Raw genomic sequence first — 18,984 nt, 5'->3', positions numbered from 1 at the left:
GTTTCTGAAAGTAGCTTTTATCATCAATTATAAAAGGAAAGCCTTTTCATAAACAAAACTTGGTGCTCAAGAGCCATCAATAAACCTTGTATATAATTTTAAGGAAAAAAATTGCCCAGTTGAAGCAAAAAATTCTGCACAACTTGAAAAATTAGGGAATTTTTTTTTATTTTGAAGTTTTAACTTGTAAATGCTATAAGGTAACTTTGCAAGATGTCAACTTGCATCCAATTCATTGGGTGCATTGGGGCATCTAAGGGTGTCACCTAAGGTGGGCTTCTTTGCATGGGAGGCCATGTGGGGAAAAGGCCTCAACCTTGGATCAAGGTCAGAGAAGGGGTTGGTTTTTAGCTAATAGATGTTTCCTTTGCCAAAACAATGAAGAATCCTTAGACCACATCCTTGTTCACTGTGTAAAGACAAGGGTTTTATGGAAGTTGTTTTTTGCTCTTTTTGGGGTGCTTTCCTCTTTGGTTAGAAAGACCCTTCTAGAGTGGAACGGTTCTTTCATGGGCAAAAAGCATAAGAAGGCTTGGAGGACAGTCCCCTTATGCTTCTTTTAGACAGTTTGGAAGGAAAAGAATATAATTACTTTTGAAAATGAGGAGTTTTTGATCCAAAGGGTAAAAAACTCCTTCGTTTGTATTTTATGGTCGTGGACTAAGATTTTTATAGAAGATGACCCTTTGTCTCTAGTTAGCTTCTTTGATTGGTTGGACACTCGTTGAGGGGGGTTCATGTTCTTTTAGCCCTTCTTTTTCCTGGTTGTGCCTTTTGGCAGTTCGTGTATGCTTCCTGCATACTTTTGGGTCACTCTTTTGGTGCCTCCTTTTAATATATATATATATATACTTCATTACCTATATAATATATATATATAAAAGTAAAGAAACTGTAACAAAAGGGCACCCATTGTAAATGTGAATATTTGGAAAAGCAAGAGAGCACCCTACCAGCAGAAACAACATATCCTAAGTTTCAGTTGTAAAAGGCACTTAGCATAATACATCTAATTTTTAGTATAACCAAACAACTGTGAAGCTGAATCTACCTGAATGACAGCCAAAGCAATTCTGTATAGCATGACATCGGTGCTATTCTCCCGAACAATTTGCACCTGCTCTCCTAGGATCCTAAATAAGTCAACAGCAGCTGGTGTATATAGCTTTCCATCTTCTGTTTTCTTTGGTGGTTGTACTTTATCAGCCTCCAGGATATTTAAATACCATTTCTAGAGAGCAGAATCAGGTAGTGTTCTTAGCAATATGATAAGCTTATAGAATAGTAGTACAGTAGCATCTATGATAGTATTTGTTACCTTTGTTGTGGCTTGCATTCTTTCAACATATGAATTCATGAGAGGATCCATAGCACCACTCTCAGAACACACTTGAGCTAAAGAATCATCAACACCAAGCCCAATTAGATTGTCTTGGTATTCAACAACCCAACCAGTTACCTAGTTGCAAGAAACAAAAATTATAAACAAAAAATTATGATGATAAAAGGGAAAAAAACTAAAAAAACAAGGACAAACAGTGATAAAAGTTCTATGATAAGGTAAACCCCAACTCATGAAAACAGAGCTCAAATGGAAACACCTCTCTCATAGGTAATAGAGTAATCTTAGGCTCAAAAAGACAAGGCTCAGGTTGAAATACTAAAATTATTTCAGTCCACAAGCCATATCTGAAACCCAAACTACAATATTACCATTGTTGCATGACCACATATTGCAAATATTCATGCTATTGCTGCTATATGGAATTAATATACATGCCTACCTATCTTCTAAAAAATGCCCATATGAACATAAGCAGATGTGATCAAATGCCATAATATTAACAATATCCCTATAAAATATATATATATATACATACATCAAAACAAACTAGAGCAAAAAGATAAATAGAAAAAATACCTTCAAAATCTCTATATTTGTCAGTTGATTTGCTCGGTCACTGAGCAGCCTAAGCATCTGAATGAACCTCTCAGTATAAAGATTTACCATGAGTTGGAATATTTCATATCTGCAATCAAGAAAGATTGAATTAGAACAAACAAAACATTTTCACGGATGAAAGTCTTCACAACACACAGATGCACACAAATGTACAAAACAAATGAGCAGCACCAATATAAAAGAAATGTTGTGGTGTCCAGTTCTGAGCTGGACACATGATTGGAAAATCTAGGCCTCCAAGAAGCAAAAAGGATGATTTCCCTTGCAAAAGACTAAATCCTCCTCAACCAGTGAAAAAGAATTCAAATCTCCGATAAAAAAATATCAGAAGCTAAACTCAGACCCTCCAAGAACACTGTAGGAGAAAGAATTTCCCAAGCAACTTAGAGGATCATGCGCTACACAATAGAAGCATGAGTTTGTCTCATCACCAATGCAAAAGAATAAAACATAGAAAAGATAGAAGAAGGATAAAATTGAAATTAACGAGCAAAAGATTCTTCTAACCTCAGAACACAAATCATAAAGAAAATTGGATACATGGCTAATGATAGGCATAAAACCAGAAGAAGTCAGAACAAAAGCATATTTCAGTAAGGACCAAACCTTGGGGGAAAACAAGGAGCCACATAGTCATAAATATCTCCAAGCTCTTCTCCAATCTAAAAGTCAAAAAAACCAAACCAGAGGCATCATTTGCAGGAAAAAGTGGCTTATGAATAGAAAGGACTATTAAAGTTTAAAACTAGCAGCATTAAGAAAATTTTAGAAAAAGAAAACACCCCTTGCATTTGAGTTTTGAGATGAGCAGCAAAATAACACAATAGATAGATAAATATATTTTCCATTCATTTCACAGAATGGTAGATACAAAGAAGGATGAGCAATCCTTCCAAGATCTACAATTGCTGATCAAAGAGTAGAAATGTATATTGCACCACAAAAACTAAAACTATCTACACAGACTGTAGGCAGAAAAAGCAATCTCCACACACTACAAAAGCTCTATAGATTCACGGAAGAAAAAGGTCTCCAAATTAGCCTACAAGGTCACTGTTAGATAGTGTACAGTTATTTAGGTTATTTACTTTTCCTTTTCCTTTTCTTTCCTTATTGTATTGTGGGTCTCACTAACATATATATATATACCCAAGTCCAATGTGTATTCTTTACAGTTTTTCAATAACAATAATTAGGGATTCTCCCTTCTCTCTCTTTTCACATGGTATCAGAGCCTAGGGAGAAGAAAAAAAAACCCTAATTATTTTCAGTTTATCCGTGAATCTATTATGGGAAATCTTTCAGTGACCGTGTTTCATTTTGGTCACCCTTCCCATCTCCTAAAGCTTTCCGATCAACCGTATCGCCGTTAGAAAACCCTCACCGCCATCAGAAAACCTTCACCGTCGGCTACTTTTCCAGCGACCTTTTTCTGACGAAGTCCTTTTCCGACACCGACCATACCATCAGGTGTGCAAGGAGGAGATCTTCAAGTTTTCTCAAAGCACCGGAGGGAGAATCTTAGCCACGCGCCGGCCACGCGCGTTTCTTCTCCGACGGCCTGAATCTCACGCGCCGGCAAGTGAGGGCGCGTGGAGCACTTTCCAGCCACACGCTTCCACCTCCAGCCTTGCCTGACGCTGTCTAGCCACCCTCCATTTGTGTTTGTGTCATCCGAGCCCTGAAAGTGCATTTTTTGAGGTTTTTTGTCTTCGCCTGCCCTCTAAACAGCCTTTCCGACGACCTCCGGTGACTTCCTCTCCACCCCAAGCCCTGCACGTGTCTTAGGAAGTGTTCTTCTACCCTTCCAGTAGTGCCACATTTGTTTTTCTTTACTATTTGGTCTCTCACAACCGTGGATCCTTGGTTTTTCTTCTTTCAGCCGCGATCTGAAGTCGTATTAGGGCTCTCTTCGATCCAAACATATTTCGTTTTCTAGATAAGTAGATATGTCTACTAAAAGTTCTACTTTTTCCTCTATCATATCTGGATCTCCTATGATTACTTCGGAGAAATTGGTTGGCAGTGAAAATTGTTTGTCCTGGTCTGCCTTTGTGGAGCTTTGGTTTATGGGTCAAGGTTATGAGGATCACCTTGTTACGCAGGAGGTGGATATCCCTGAGGTTGACAGAGTACAATGGAGGAAGATAGATGCACAATTATGTAGTGTGTTATGACAATCAGTTGATCTTAAGATTCTGCTTCATCTTCGGGCCTACAAAACATGCTTTAAATTTTGGAATCAGGCAAAAGGGCTATACACGAATGATATCCAACGTCTTTATAAGGTGGCGTCTTCTATTGTCAATGTCAGACAACAAGACATGGATTTATCTACTTATATTGGCCAGATTGCCTCTCTTAAGGAGGAATTCTTGACCGTGATGCCTCTTACTACTGATGTTGGGGATCAACGAACACAGATTGACAAGTTCTTCATGGTTCTTACGCTTATTGGCCTCCGTCCAGATCTCGAGACCGTCCGAGATCAGATTCTTGGCAGTTCCTCCGTTCCATCCTTGGATGATGTGTTTGCTCGCCTCCTCCGTATTTCCTCCACTCAGACTTTGCCATCTAATAACACTTCAGATTATTCTGTGTTAATTTCTCAAAGTGTTATCAGTTACATGGGCGGCCTCCCCGCACTGCCCACGTGGCCCAATCATCTGATCCTCAGTCGCCTCAGCCTCCCAGTTCCTCCACATCTCAGGGTATTTTCCTCACTGAAAGTGAGTATGATGACTATCTTCGCTATCAGGCCACCAAGTCAGCTTCTGTTGCTTCTGTTGCCCAGACTGGTAATGCTTCTGCTTGTCTTACCCACACATCTTCTCTTGGACCTTGGATTCTAGATTCTGGCGCTTCTGATCACATATCTGGTAATAAGGATCTTTTCTCTTCTATTACTACTACCTCTGCCTTACCTACTGTTACTTTAGCTAATGGTTCCCAAACTGTGGCTAAAGGTTTTGGTTTCGCTCATCCTCTCCCTTCCCTACCTCTCTATTCTGTCCTTTATGCCCCTGAGTGTCCTTTTAATCTTATTTCCATCAGCAAAATAACTCGCACTCTTAACTGTTCTATCACTTTCTCTGATAAATTTGTGACCTTGCAGGACCGGAGTACGGGGAAGACGATTGGCATAGGACGTGAGTCTCAAGGCCTCTATCACCTCACCTCGCCTTCAACTCCTGCAGTTTGCATCTCCACTGATGCTCCCCTCCTCATCCACAGTCGCCTGGGCCACCCTAGTCTATCCAAGTTCCAGAAAATGGTCCCTAATTTTTCATCTTTGTCGTCGCTTGCGTGTGAGTCCTGTTAGTTTGGGAAACATACTCATGTCTCGTTCCCAAAGCATTTGAATAATCGGGCAAAGTCTCCTTTTGAACTTGTCCACACTGATGTTTGGGGTCCTTGTCGGACCGCGTCTACTTTAGGATTTCAGTATTTTGTCACTTTCATTGATGACTATTCTCGATGTACTTGGTTATTTTTAATGAAAAATCGAGCTGAGTTATTCTCTATTTTCCAGAAATTCTATGCTGAAATCCAAACCCAGTTCAATATTTCTATTCGTGTGTTGCGCAGTGACAATGCCGGAGAATATTTTTCTGCACCATTTACTTCATTTATGTCCCAACATGGGATCATTCATCAGTCTTCTTGTGCTCATACTCCTCAACAAAATGGGGTAGCTAAACGTAAGAATCGACATTTTGTTGAGACAGCTCATACTCTCCTTCTCCATAGTCATGTTCCTTTTCATTTTTGGGAGGACGTTGTTCTTACAACATGTTATTTGATTAATCGTATGCCCTCATCTGTATTACACGATCAGATTCCTCATTCCCTTCTTTTCCCTGACCAACCACTTTTGTTTCCTCCCTCCTCGTGTTTTTGGTTGTACTTGCTTTGTTCATATTCTCACTCCTGGACAGGACAAACTTTCTGCCAGAGCCACAAAATGCATCTTCTTAGGATATTCCAGACTTCAAAAGGGTTATCGTTGTTATTCCTCTGAGACTCATCGCTACTTTCTCTCCACTGATGTCACTTTCTTTGAGGACTCACCGTTCTTCTCTACCTCTGAGTCTCTTCCTGTTTCTGAAGTCTTACCCCTTCCCATTATCTCCCCACCTGATGCAGTGCCTTCTCGCCCACTTCAGGTTTATCATCGCCGTCATCGTGTCGCTGTTCCTCCTTCTTTGGCCGAGGTACCTGCTGACTCACTTCCTATCCCTTTGGCTTCTCCTGCCCCGGCTCTGCCTCCTTTTGTTGACTTATCCATTGCTTTTCGGAAAGGTAATCGATCTTTTTGTAATCCTTATCCCATTTACAATTTTTTGAGTTACCATTGATTATCTTCACCCTATTCTGCATTTGTTTCTGCTATCTCTTCTGTTTCTCTTCCCAATAGCACCCCTGAGGCTCTTTCCCATCCAGGCTGACGACAAGCAATGGTAGATGAAATGGCTGCTTTACATATATGCTCTAGCTTAAGGGGGAGTGTTAGATAGTGTACAGTTATTTAGGTTATTTACTTTTCCTTTTCCTTTTCTTTCCTTATTGTATTGTGGGTCCCACCAACATGTATATATATACCCAAGTCCAATGTGTATTCTTTACAGTTTTTCAATAACAATAATTAGGGATTCTCCCTTTTCTCTCTTTTCACAGCCACCAATAATGCTACTATGAGTATTACTGCATTAATTAATTGCCAACTTAATCTACTTAAGATTCCCCGTTTTGCAAACACATCCAGTTTTTTTTTTGATAAGCAAAAACAGAATTCAATAAACGAAGGCTAAAAAGCCCCAAAGTATACAAGACGTATACAAGGCATCTAAAGCCTTACAAGCAAAAGGACAAAAACAAACCACCCCTTAACTGGAGGCAAGCCACTCCAGGAAACCTAAAAGGGAATGCGGCTTCTCTTCCATATACAATTTAGCCCAACCCCAAATATTACATACAAAAGAATATTTAAACTTCTGAATTGCTAACTCCCCCCCCTCCCCCCCCCCCCCCCCCCCCCCCCGTAAATGCTAGTCTATTCCTTTCCTTCCAAACCGTTCAAAAAATATATAACAGAATGGAATTCCAAAGCTTTTTCCTTTTTTTTCCCACAAAAGCACCCCCCCCCCCCCCCCAACTATATAAAACCTCCTTTACAGTTTTAGGGAACACCCACTTGACCCCAACTAAACCCAACACTAAATCCCATAGCACTCTGGCCACTGTACAATGAATAAGAATGTGATTCACACTTTCCGCTTCGCAAGTACACAAAAAACACCGATTAGGAAGCTGCCATCCTCTCTTTTGGAGCCTATCAAGAGTCAAAATCTTTCCCCAAGTAGCTTCCCACGCAAAAAACATGATTTTAGTTGGAACTCTCTCCATCCAAATTTTGTTTTTCGGGAAGACGACATCCATAGGCCTATCCAACCGGTTGTACGCTTCCTTCACTCTAAACTGCCCATTTCCCCCTCCCTTCCAAAAAACCGAATCTTCCTCCCAAGTAATCCTGAATCCCTTCAACACTTGGAGCAACTCACCTACCATCTCCACCTCCCAATCATTAAAATCCCTAATAAATCTCAAGTTCCAGCCTCCTTCTCCAACATTCTGGTCCCACATGTCTTCAACCGACGCGTTTCTATGGGCTGCTAAGATGTAGAGGTGCGAGAACCTTTGGGACAGCGCTATATCCCCACACCACGTGTCAGTCCAGAACCTGATTTTATTGCCTTTCCCCACTTTGAACACCACATTTTCCCAACGCCAACCAGCTTCCTTTAAAATCTCCTTCCACACCCCCACCCCAAACGCACCCACAACCTTTTTGGTCCTCTAACCGTAATCCTCTTGACCATACTTTGCCACCAGCACTTGCTTCCAAAGAGCCTCCTTATCAGAAGCGAATCTCCAATTCCATTTCCCAAGTAACGCTTTATTCATAAGGGTAAGCTTCCTTATTCCAAGCCCCCCTTTCTCCTTATCCCCACACACCACTCCCCATTTAACAAGATGAACTTTCCTCTCCATGTGACACAACCCCCCCCCCCCCACAAGAAGTCTCTTTGCATTTTTTCGAATCACCTTGCCACAGAAATGGGCATTCGAAAGAGAAACATCTAATACACTGGCATGCTAATCATTGTACTCTTAATTAGGGTGATTCTTCCGCCCTTTGATATATATTGACTCTTCCAAAGGGCAAGCCGCCTCCTCACTTTCTCTTCTACCCCATCCCACCCATGGACAACCTTATTTGGCACCCCCAGAGGCAACCCCAAGTACACTGCCGGCAGTTGCCCCACCCTACACCCTAACTCCACAGCCATCTCATCCACCTCTTCCACCTCTCCTACTGGAATGATCTCACTTTTAGCCAAATTAATTCTTAACCCTAAAGCGGCTTCAAACCAGAACAAGATCCAACTCAAGTTCATTAAGTACTCCTTCTTAGCCTCACAAAAAATAATTGTGTCATCGGCAAAAAGAAGATGGGCAACGTGGACAGCCCGCCCTCTACCACGCTGAATTTTACACCCTGAAATGAAGCCCCCCTCCATAGCCCTTCTGATAAGAACGCTCAACACTTCCATCCCCATGACAAAAAGGTAAGGGGACAAGGGGTCCCCTTGCCGCAACCCCTTTGAGCTTGAAAAGAAACCAGCTAGGGCTCCATTCACCATGACTGAAAATTTAGCCGTGGAGATACACCACCACATCCACCTCAGCCACTTAGAGTCAAACCCCATTTTTTCCATAACCTTCAAGAGGAACTGCCAATTAATACTATCATATGCCTTCTCAATATCTAACTTGCAGATTAACCCATTTTCCCCTCTTTTATTCCATGCGTCAATCACTTCGTTTGCTATTAGAGAGGCGTCTAGAATCTGTCTTCCCGTGACAAACGCGTTCTGATCAGGGGAGATCACTTTTCCTATCACTTTCTTAAGCCTGTTGGCCAACACCTTTGCCAACAGCTTATAGAGCCCCCCCAAAAGGCTGATGGGTCTAAAGTCCCCTAGATCCTCAGCCCCTCCTTTCTTTGGAATCAACACCAGAAAGGTATTATTAAGACTCTTGAGGAAACTATTCCTGTCATAAAACTCCTTGAACATCTGCAAAATTTCCTCCTTAACAAAATCCCAGCATCTTTGCTAGAAAAATAAAGAAAACCCGTCAGGGCCTGGGGCTTTATCCCCATTCATTTCCATCAAGGCCGCCTGGACCTCTCCCTCAGTGAAGGGGAGCTCCAACATCTCCGCTTCTTGCAAGCATATTTGATTAAAATGAAGACTTCCAATGTCCGCCCTCCACCCCGAGCTTTCTGAAAACTGTTGCTGAAAGGCATTCACTACCCCTTCTTTAATTTCACGCTCCTCTGTCAACCTAATCCCATTTATCTTAATTCTGTCCATGTGGTTGACTCTTCTATGAGCAAAAGCCATACGGTGGAAGTATCCCGTGTTTCTGTCCCCTGCCTTTAACCATAATTCCCTTGACACCTGCCTCCAGTGTGTTTCTTCCAGATCTACCCACTTGGCATAACCCTCCTTGGCTTCCTTCTTACAAGCTAATTCCTCCATTGTCAAACTTCTCTCATCCTCCACCTTGTCCCAATACTCCACTTGTTGGAGCGCAACCTCCTTGTTACATTCCAGATTTCCGAACATCTCCCTATTCTAAACTTTAAGCTTCTGCTTCAATTCCTTCAGCTTTGTAGACAATCTAAAGCTGGCATTGCCACTGACCTCTATCCCCCGCCACCAATTACGGATTAAATCCTTGAACCCCTCAACTTTGAACCACATGTTTTCGAATCTGAAAGGGGCAGACCCTCTCCTCAATCTACCCCCCTCAAGTAACACTGGGAAATGATCCGAAGTCGACCTAGGCAGCCTTCGCTGACTCACCCTACTAAACTGATCAAGCCAGCAGGGAGAGACCAGAAATCTATCTAACCTAGCCATTAAATGACTATTCAGGCCCCCGCTCCACGTGAAGGCTCCCCCTTGCAGCTGTAAGTCCACGAGACCTAGCTCATCTACTACTTCCGCAAACCTCCTCATAGCCGAGGTTATTCTCCCTTGCCTACTTCTTTCACTTTGAGAAAGGATGATGTTGAAATCACCTCCTAGGCACCAAGGCCCCTCCCAAATTCCTCTGATCGCCCCAACTTCCTCCCACAAGCACTCCCTCTCAATTCTAGTGAATGGGCCATAAACACCCGTAAAGGCCCAAATCACCCCATTCTCCACTATCCTGAATCTGCAGGATAAAAAAAACTGTCCCTCCTCCCACTCCAACAAATCCAGAACTCTTTTATCCCAACAAATCAGTATACCACCAGCCGAACCACACGCATCCAGGGCAAACACATCCAGTTGTTAAATCAGCTCTTAGTAAAACTACTAAATATATTAGCAACTATTGAAGTGCCATCGCACTTTCTTGAGAAATAAGTAGCATACTAGTTTTCTTTAGATGGTTGTGATAATCTGAAAATAAGGAGGAACCCTTTCTTCATTGATTGAAAAAATATATTAACAGCTAAAATCAAGGAGTAAAACTAGAAAAACTGAGGGGAGTAAGTTGCCTATACAAATATCACAAACTATGACATTTTAGACAAAGGAATACAGTAAAATTTAGCATTTACAAAAGGATGGTAAAGTTAATAATTATAAATCCTGATCTAGAATGTTAGTGGAGGAAGTAACTTGGAACTTCGAATAAGATCTATCAAGTTTAGTCAGGGTGCCCAAGCATTTTAGATTTTCATTATTCAAATTGGCATGAAGTACCACTGATTTTGTTGTCCATCGAATTTCTATGGAAATCAAAGTTCCAACACAGGGAAACATGTGTAACAATAAGAAGCTAGTGATAAGGGAACCCCTTATCATAGAAGCAATGTGAAGACACTGTAGGGGTTGGTACAGTGCACCAAAGATCATCCCAGCAACATATCAATGGTCCATTGCTAACTGTAAAACAAAGATAGCAAATAAACTCTTGATATCCTTGGGATATAGCTTCACAAGTACATCAATGCAACATCTTGACAACAAAGTTGGCATGCCACCAATTAACATGCAAATTGTAGATGCTTTTAATCACCTGATGCCACGAGGACTCACACTTCCTAGGGCTCATACTTGGGTGTACAGTTCAATCAAAATGCTTGCATTGACAGCTGAAATGTTAGATAATATTATCAAATATATTATTCTGAACTCAGCCTTCCACCTTAAGAGTTTAACACATTCAAATCAGCTAACTAGTTGTTCTCATGTAAAGGAGATTTCTTGTATTAAGGTTTCATTTTTGTCAGAAGCTTGCCAGATCATTCCTATTAATTAAAAAGATCAAGAAGAATATATCATCCCATAACATATAAATCATATCAAAACAAGAGAGAAAAAAAATTCCTAAAAGAGAAGCAATACAAACATAAGGAACATTACAAAAATAAAAATGTGGAACAAACAATAATTACCACTTATTACCACTTAAGGGGGACAAAAAATCCACCAACTTTTCCTGCATATAACACATCTGCTATTGCTGATGCTTCTGAAAGGCTTCCAGTTCGGAAGCATATTATTGGTATTCACTTTCTTGTAAGACCAGCCATGAGGAAGCTGACTCTAGGGGGCTTGGGTTTTTCAGAACAGTTTGACCGACAACAAAGAGGATGGGTTGTCCTTCTTGGAGAGAAGAAGGATTTGAAGAAAAAGATCTTGACCCATGCAAGACCTGACCCTTAGTCTGGGGCAGAAGAGACCATGCTTTCAAAGGAGGGAGACGGCTGTAATAAATCCACAATCACCCGTTCATTGAGATTTCTACAAAGACAAGGTGCACATAGGATAATTGTGGGAGAAGTAAAACTATGAGATCAAGAAGTTGCTCCGCAAAATAGCAAAAAAACAAGAGAAAGAGTGGCAGAGCAGCTGATTATCCCAGTAAGGGTGCTTATAGGATCTAATTTTGGATCATAGACAAACAGTGAATATAATATGAGGAAGACTAGCTTTAAACCTCATTAATATTTCTCATCATCAAAATCAAACCATTTAAGTCAAAACATGTCACTTTTTGAAGCTTTCTACTCTTTGTCTATTCTATAAATGACTTAGTAATTCCCAAGGAAAACACCAAACTCCATCAAGCCGAAGCCAAGTCATATAAGGTTCCTAGATATGCAAATCCCTAAAGTCTAACAGAAAGAAATCAAACAAAGATATATTAGGGGATTATGGAGATTAGTTCTTCATACCGTTCTAGCTTCCTCCAAAGCAGCTTTTAGATCCTCAAAAACAAGCTGATGCATGAATTAATGTTAGAATAAAATATATAAGACAAAAAGTCAAACTGTTTCAATTCCATTGTCATATAGTAGGTAATATGAAATGTTCACCTCCGTCAAAAGCTTATTAAACCTTTGTTCAACTGTCTTCCTTATTTGCTCATAGCACTTATCCTTATAGCCTTTCCCTTGGATCTTCAACTTCTGTTGTGTTAAGTGCCTCGAAGAAGCTGTTGCCATTGTAGATTTTCTGCAGAGAATAAGGATTCAATCAACATCATATAATACATTGCATCCCTCCAAGGACAGTGAAGTATAAAACATGTCAGGACAGATGTATGGAATCCCAATGTCCAGATCAGAATGGGGAGAGATAATAAACATCAAATAGAGAGATACTAATCAATCTTGGAAACCAGTTCAAGGTAGCTACTTTGCAGTTCTACGAGGATTTGCAATTGATGCCATGGTCCCTCCTCCCTCAGCCTCGGCTGCTTCCTCAGCAAGTTGTTGATCAAGGATTTCTTGCATTTCAACAACCCTACAAAGAGAAAACAAAGAAAAAAAAACCATGTTCAAACTAAACTTGAGCAAACTGAACCATGTGGTCAAACATAATAACATGCAGTGATCTATTGCACAACATATCAAATTATTAAAGATGGTGAAAGGACATATTTCTTGAACAAAGATAAGAATTATAAGGATAAGATGGAGAATCATAGGATCACCATCAAGGTTACTTTACAGGCTCCCAGGTTTAAAAGATCTGCATGTTCAAGAGATTTTGTTTAGGTTCTAATATGAGATTGGGTAGTCAACTAAATAAAACTCTTTCATCTTAATGGTAACAGGCTGCTCAAGTGTCTTGGTCCTCAGGACACAATCCTAGAGCAGTTTAGTTTCAGGATCCAGTACTCGAAGATGTACCTAAGTGCCTTGATGGCAGAACAAAATATATATTTCTTGGAATTGAGAGTTACCTTGGATCAACCATCTTGTCAATGTCTCAACTGTCATCTCTCTCTCTCTCTCTCTTTTTAAAATCCTAATTAAGGTTGCTAATAGACTAAAAAACTGCAGGGGGGCTTCCATTGTTTCAAGGAGGAGGAATGCATGAAGAAGCTTCAATTAGCTTAATTGATATTTTATTTGAAGGCTCAAATCCAATGAGCTAGGCATCAGTAAAAGATTTCCAAGGAAAAATGGTCCTAACAGGATTCAACAATCAAGAGAAAATAATGCCTTTTTTAAGAATAGATGAGATAGACAAATGCGTTTCCTTGGCAAGGTACTTTTCAAGGTGTGGTTCCTCTCTCAACAAGGTCCATCAAAAGTAGACACACAACTACATTTGTCAGATTTGCCTTGTATTTGGTGATAGATCCTTTTTTCTCTTATGGGAAGATCAGTGGTGAAGAGATCAACACATATTCCATATCTCTTCCATCTTTATTCCATATCAATTCCCGAGAACACCATCCCCCTCTTTCTTCTCCATGCTTCCTATTGATTACTTGATTCCAAAAGGCCCCCCTCTCATTTGCAAAATGCCTACACCACTTGCCAAAGAGAGCCTTATTAAGGGTAGAAAGATACTTAATTCTAATCTCCCTTTCCTCTTGTCTAAGCAAACAATTGCCCACCTTACTAGATGAGATTCCCACTCAAGAGCCCCATCTCCCCACAAAAAGTCCCTCTGGATCTGCTCTAACCTCAATCTAACCATCCTTGGCATGCAAAGCAACGACATGAAGTAAATGGCCAGGCTAGACAAAGTGCTACGACTCAGGGTGATTCTCCCACCTTTGGAAATGTATTGCCTCTTCCACATGGCCATCCTCTTGCAAAACATCTCTTCTACACCATCCCAAGTTGACATGGACTTAAACGGAGCACCCAACGGTAGTCCCAAGTAAGACGAAGGGAGACTTCCCATCTTGCAATCAAACTCAAAAACTAGTTCTTCTACATTATCCACTTTACCCATTGGAATTAACTCATTTTTATCCAAATTAATTCTCAACCTAAAATGACCTCAAACCACAAAAGCAACCAACATAAATAGGTCATCTGATACTAGGAGGCCTCACAAAAAACAAGCATATCATAAGCGAATAACAAATGGGATACCAAAATCCCTTCATCACCCCTACCCCTCACGTGACAACCTGACAAAAAACCTCTAACCACTACTCTCTTAAAGAGACAACTAAGTGTCTTCATTGCAATCACAAATAAATAGGGCAAAAGGGGATCTCCCTGCCTTAGTCCTCTAGAGCTTTGGAAGAAGCCTAAAGAGGTGTCATTGACCAAAACCGAGAACCTAGCATTGGATATGCACCATTTCATCCATCCAATCCATTTCTCTCTAAAACCCATATTTTCCATAACCGGAAGCAAGAAGGACCAACATGACCATAGCCTTCTCCATATCAAGTTTGCAAAGAATCGCATAATCATTGCTTTTCGAAATCGAATCAATGGCTTCGTTGGTAATAAGAACTGCATCCAAAATTTGTCTTCCCTTGACAAAGGCATTTTGGGCCTTGGAAATCACCTTTGCTACCACCACCTTTAACCTATTGGCTAGCACCTAAGCCAACCACTTGTACAGCCCTCTTACCAAGCTAATTAGCCTTAAATCCCGCAAATCTTCCGCACTCCCTTTCTTTGGAATTAAAACTAGAAAAGTTGCATTCAAGCTCTTAATAGAACGACCATGGTTATAAAACTCCCTGAAGAAACCCATCACCTCATCCTTCACAAACTCCTAAGAAAATTGCCAAAAGGCCATAGAAAATCCATTTGGGCATGATGCTTTATCCCTGCTAAAACCCGAAAGGGCATCGAAAACTTCCTCCTCTGAAAAAGGCTCCTCCAACCATGCAGCCTCTTAAGCCTCTAACTCAAACGACAACCTGTTTAAATTGGGCCTCCACTCCCCTAAATCTGTGAGAAGGCTTTGGAAGGCACTAACCATTGCTTCCTTGATTTCATTCTCCTCTATGAACCAAGTTCCATTAATCTTAATTCTGGCCATCAAATTCCTCCTTCCATGAGTGTCAGTCATCTTGTGGAAGAATCCAGTATTTCTATCCCCCTCCTTCAACCATGCTTCCCTAGATTTATGCCTCCAAGAAATTTCTTCTAAAAGGACCCATTCTTTTAAGTCCTCCCTTGCATCCTTTCTTGCTTCCAACTCCTCTAGAGATAGGGCATTTCACCTCTCCTTTATATCCCAAAAGGCCACTTGGTTCAAAGCAACGGAGAAGAGGCTGGCCAGAAGAGGCACCTCTTCTCTTGTTGACTTCAGGAGCTTCATACCCCCTTAAGCGTTAGTGATTTTTTTCCTTATAATGGGAAGCTAAACACTTTTCAATTATGCAAACTTTTCAAGAAAGAACACAGAAAAACAAGCTAACATCAGGTCATCTTAAGCATTTATGGTTTACATTCTAATGGTTGGGATGCTAACACTTTAGTCAGATGGTCACATCGTTGTCCTTGGAAGGCTATTGCACAAGTCTTTCAGGAGTTATCCATGTTTACTCGGTTTGTAGTAGGAAATGGGAAAAGAATTCGATTATGGGAAGATTTGTGGTGGGGGGACCAATCTTTGGGATCCCATTATCCAAGACTATTTAGACTAGTCTTGGATAAAAATATTCCTATTTCTTCAATTCTTGGTTCTACTCGTCCTTTCTCTTGGAACTTTAATTTTCGTAGTAACCTTTCAGATTCTGAGATAAAAGATTTAGAAAGCCTCATGCGGTCACTTAATGGTTTGCATCTATCACCTTCGGTTTCAGATACCAGATCTTGGCCTTTATCTTCTTTAGGGTTTTTTTCAGTCAAATCTTTCTTTCTAACCTTATCCCAATTTTCTGGTTCTTCTCCGGTTTTTCCTTCTAAGTTCGTTTGGAATTCTCAAGTCCCTTTCAAAGTGAAGTACTTTGTCTGGTTAGTGGCACACAAGAAGGTAAATACTAATGACATACTACAATTGAGAAGACCCTACAAAGCTCTTAGTCCTGATATTTGTATTTTGTACATGAAGCATGGGGAATCAGCATATCATCTTTTCCTACATTGCTCTGTGACGATGGGGTTGTGACACAGATTATTTCAGTTAGCCAAGATGGATTGGGTCCCCCCGAGGAGCATCTTTGACATGATGTCCATCAAATTTAATGGTTTTGGTTCATCTAAGAGGGGGATAGTTTTGTGGCAAGCTGCGAGCATCACTTTAATTTGGGTTGTGTGGCGGGAAAGAAACGCGAGGATTTTTTAGGGTAAAGTAAGGAATTCAAGGTATCTTTGGGATTCTATTTTTTTCCTTACTTCTCTTTGGGCTTTCTGTTCCAAGGTTTTTAAGGGGACTCCCCTTAATGTGTTACAACTTGACTGGTTAGCGGTGTGTAATTCCCAGGGATTGGTCTAATCTGAGTGCTAGCTTGTTTTTCTGTGTTCTTTCTTGTTTTTGTATTCTTGTAGTTTAGTTTTCTTTGGTGGGAGAATTTCTCATCCTTCTCTTGTACTTCTTTTTTCTTTCAATATATCTCTTTGTCATTTCCTATCCAAAAAAAATATTTTCCTAAAAGCTTTTATGTTATATAGACTTTTGTTTCACATTTACTTGTACTCATGGACATTTTCCTAAAAGCATTTTTGTCATGCGATCTTTTGTTTCTCATTTACTAGTTTTTTAGAGAGACTGCATGTCATATTCATAAAAATGGAAGTGACCAATGGGCGAACACTAGTACATGAGGGGTATATAAGAGAGGAATCCAGGGGGTGAACTGCAGTGCATGGGGAGTATGCAAGAGCTTGAAGGTAGGCCTGCAAAAGGAAAACGATCTAATGAAAACAGAAAAAGTGAAATACCTGTTATGAAGCAGAAACAAAACTACAGAAAGTGAGATCAGACCACCCTAGAACAAAAAAGTCTATCAAATAAAATTCAGAAAGAAAAAATTCCCATCTCCCAACAACGAGGTTTGAATAAATAAGGATATAGAATATAGATGGATCATCTTTCAGATTTGAAATAATATTCTTTCTTTTCCCTTGATGATCCTTCTGCTCTTCTCCTTCCAAAAGCATGAAAACAGACATAAGGGAATCACTCTCCATACTTGTCCCCTTACTTTTATATAAACTTCCCATGCTAACTAGCAATAGCTTCCTTGATCAAATTAAGAAGCACTACTGCACATCAAATAGAGTAAGGTCCAAAGCTCTCAATACACCAGTCAATGTAAACCTTCCAACAAAGCTAGAATCTTTAGCTTGACGGTCATATCCTCTCTTGCAGGTCTGAAAGGAACTCTCAACATTCAATTGCTATAATCTCCTGATATACCTCTAAATCCGGGTCAACTTGTATTTCCCAAAGGACACTCATCAAAGTTAGCTTCAGTAATCCTACTGGAGATGAAGCCACTGCTGAGTTTTTTACCCCTCAATGGAGTTCCAAAACACTTCAGAGGCAAACCTATAGAGAAACAAATAAATCAAGTCCCAAAGAGCCTCTTTGGATCTTTATATTTCCTTAAAATATTCTAGCGTTCATCTCCCTCCAAATTGTCCATGTCAAAGCACAACAAACAACCCTCCACAAAAATCAACCAAGTAGGAAAACCCCCATTGCTGCTAAATGAGACAATCATCATATCTGTCAACACTTTTAGGGTGAATATGGACTATCCCAGTAAATCTGGACAACTCAATAAGGCAATGAAGGAAGAGCTCATCAATTGACTCACCACTGTTCAACTACATAACATGATGATCTGGGCTATGAGCTTTATAAGGCCTTCTCACCTATAATTAATTGGTTTTGACCTTCTTATTTGCCACTTCCATGCAAAGGCCATCACTCAAGATGGGGCATTAGAGTTCCAAATGAAACTACATGGAAAGAAAAGATTCAGGTGGTGCAATTTTAGAGAGAGCTAGGAAGAAGGAACTAACAAAAAGCAAGCCAAAGGAGGTGAAAGACCAACCCTTCACATTTGAGGATGAAGCTGATAAGTATGCATGGCCAAATGGGTCAAAGAGGAGATAATAAGTTCTAGTTCCTGTGTAAGAGAAGGGCTCTAAAATTGAAGAAACATGAAAGTCTCTAGTTCTTGAACCTGAAAAGATTGGGAAATTGAACATAGAGAGATTGATCAACCCCACCAAATATCTTCCAAAAATCCATTTTTGTACCATCAATAAATGAAAAAATTAGTAAAACAAGAAAACTAAATGAAAAAGAACAACCTTCCAAGGGAAATAGCACATCACTAAATATCCATCACCAGTATCTTAGTTTGATTGAACAAACCAAACAAGAACTATACCTCAAACATGCATGATTAAAAAACTTGTTTAATAAAAACTCTGGGAATAAGTATCTAAATCAACTATACCCCCTTTCGAGATATGGGTGGCAAGAGGCTACAATTGTTTTTTCCCCCTTAAATCAAAAGCAACAAATTCATTGCTATCAATTAGTAAAAATAGGCGTGTCAGCAACATACCTCAAAGCACGAACCAGAGTTTGTGGACTGCAAAAAAAAAAAAAAAAAAAAAAAACGTGTTATACTCAGAAATTTAAAAAAAAATAATAATAATAATAATATGATGAAACTGATTACTAATAAAAGTGCTTCAACAAAAGGGCTAGGCCAAAAGC

General features: G+C 40.1%; 1 protein-coding gene across 3 annotated transcripts in view; it reads right to left on the bottom strand.

Moving 5' to 3' along the window:
- LOC100261717 (exocyst complex component SEC6) overlaps positions 1 to 18,984 on the bottom strand; it is a 38,714-nt gene that overhangs the window by 13,681 nt on the left and 6,049 nt on the right. For all 3 annotated transcript variants that reach the window (XM_002268249.5, XM_010659362.3, XM_019223675.2), the window contains 8 exons: positions 18,830 to 18,856; positions 12,730 to 12,837; positions 12,408 to 12,546; positions 12,267 to 12,311; positions 2,570 to 2,625; positions 1,922 to 2,030; positions 1,319 to 1,459; positions 1,052 to 1,231 (listed from right to left, as the gene is read on the bottom strand). In XM_002268249.5, coding sequence (XP_002268285.2) covers positions 1,052 to 1,231; positions 1,319 to 1,459; positions 1,922 to 2,030; positions 2,570 to 2,625; positions 12,267 to 12,311; positions 12,408 to 12,546; positions 12,730 to 12,837; positions 18,830 to 18,856 — 805 coding nt within the window. The remainder of the gene's footprint in view (positions 1 to 1,051; positions 1,232 to 1,318; positions 1,460 to 1,921; positions 2,031 to 2,569; positions 2,626 to 12,266; positions 12,312 to 12,407; positions 12,547 to 12,729; positions 12,838 to 18,829; positions 18,857 to 18,984) is intronic.

The sequence above is a fragment of the Vitis vinifera genome, chromosome 12 (assembly GCF_030704535.1).
Source record: "Vitis vinifera cultivar Pinot Noir 40024 chromosome 12, ASM3070453v1".
Lineage (NCBI taxonomy): Eukaryota > Viridiplantae > Streptophyta > Magnoliopsida > Vitales > Vitaceae > Vitis > Vitis vinifera.
Note: the sequence above shows the minus strand (reverse complement) of the source record. Positions and strands in the feature narration are given on the sequence as shown.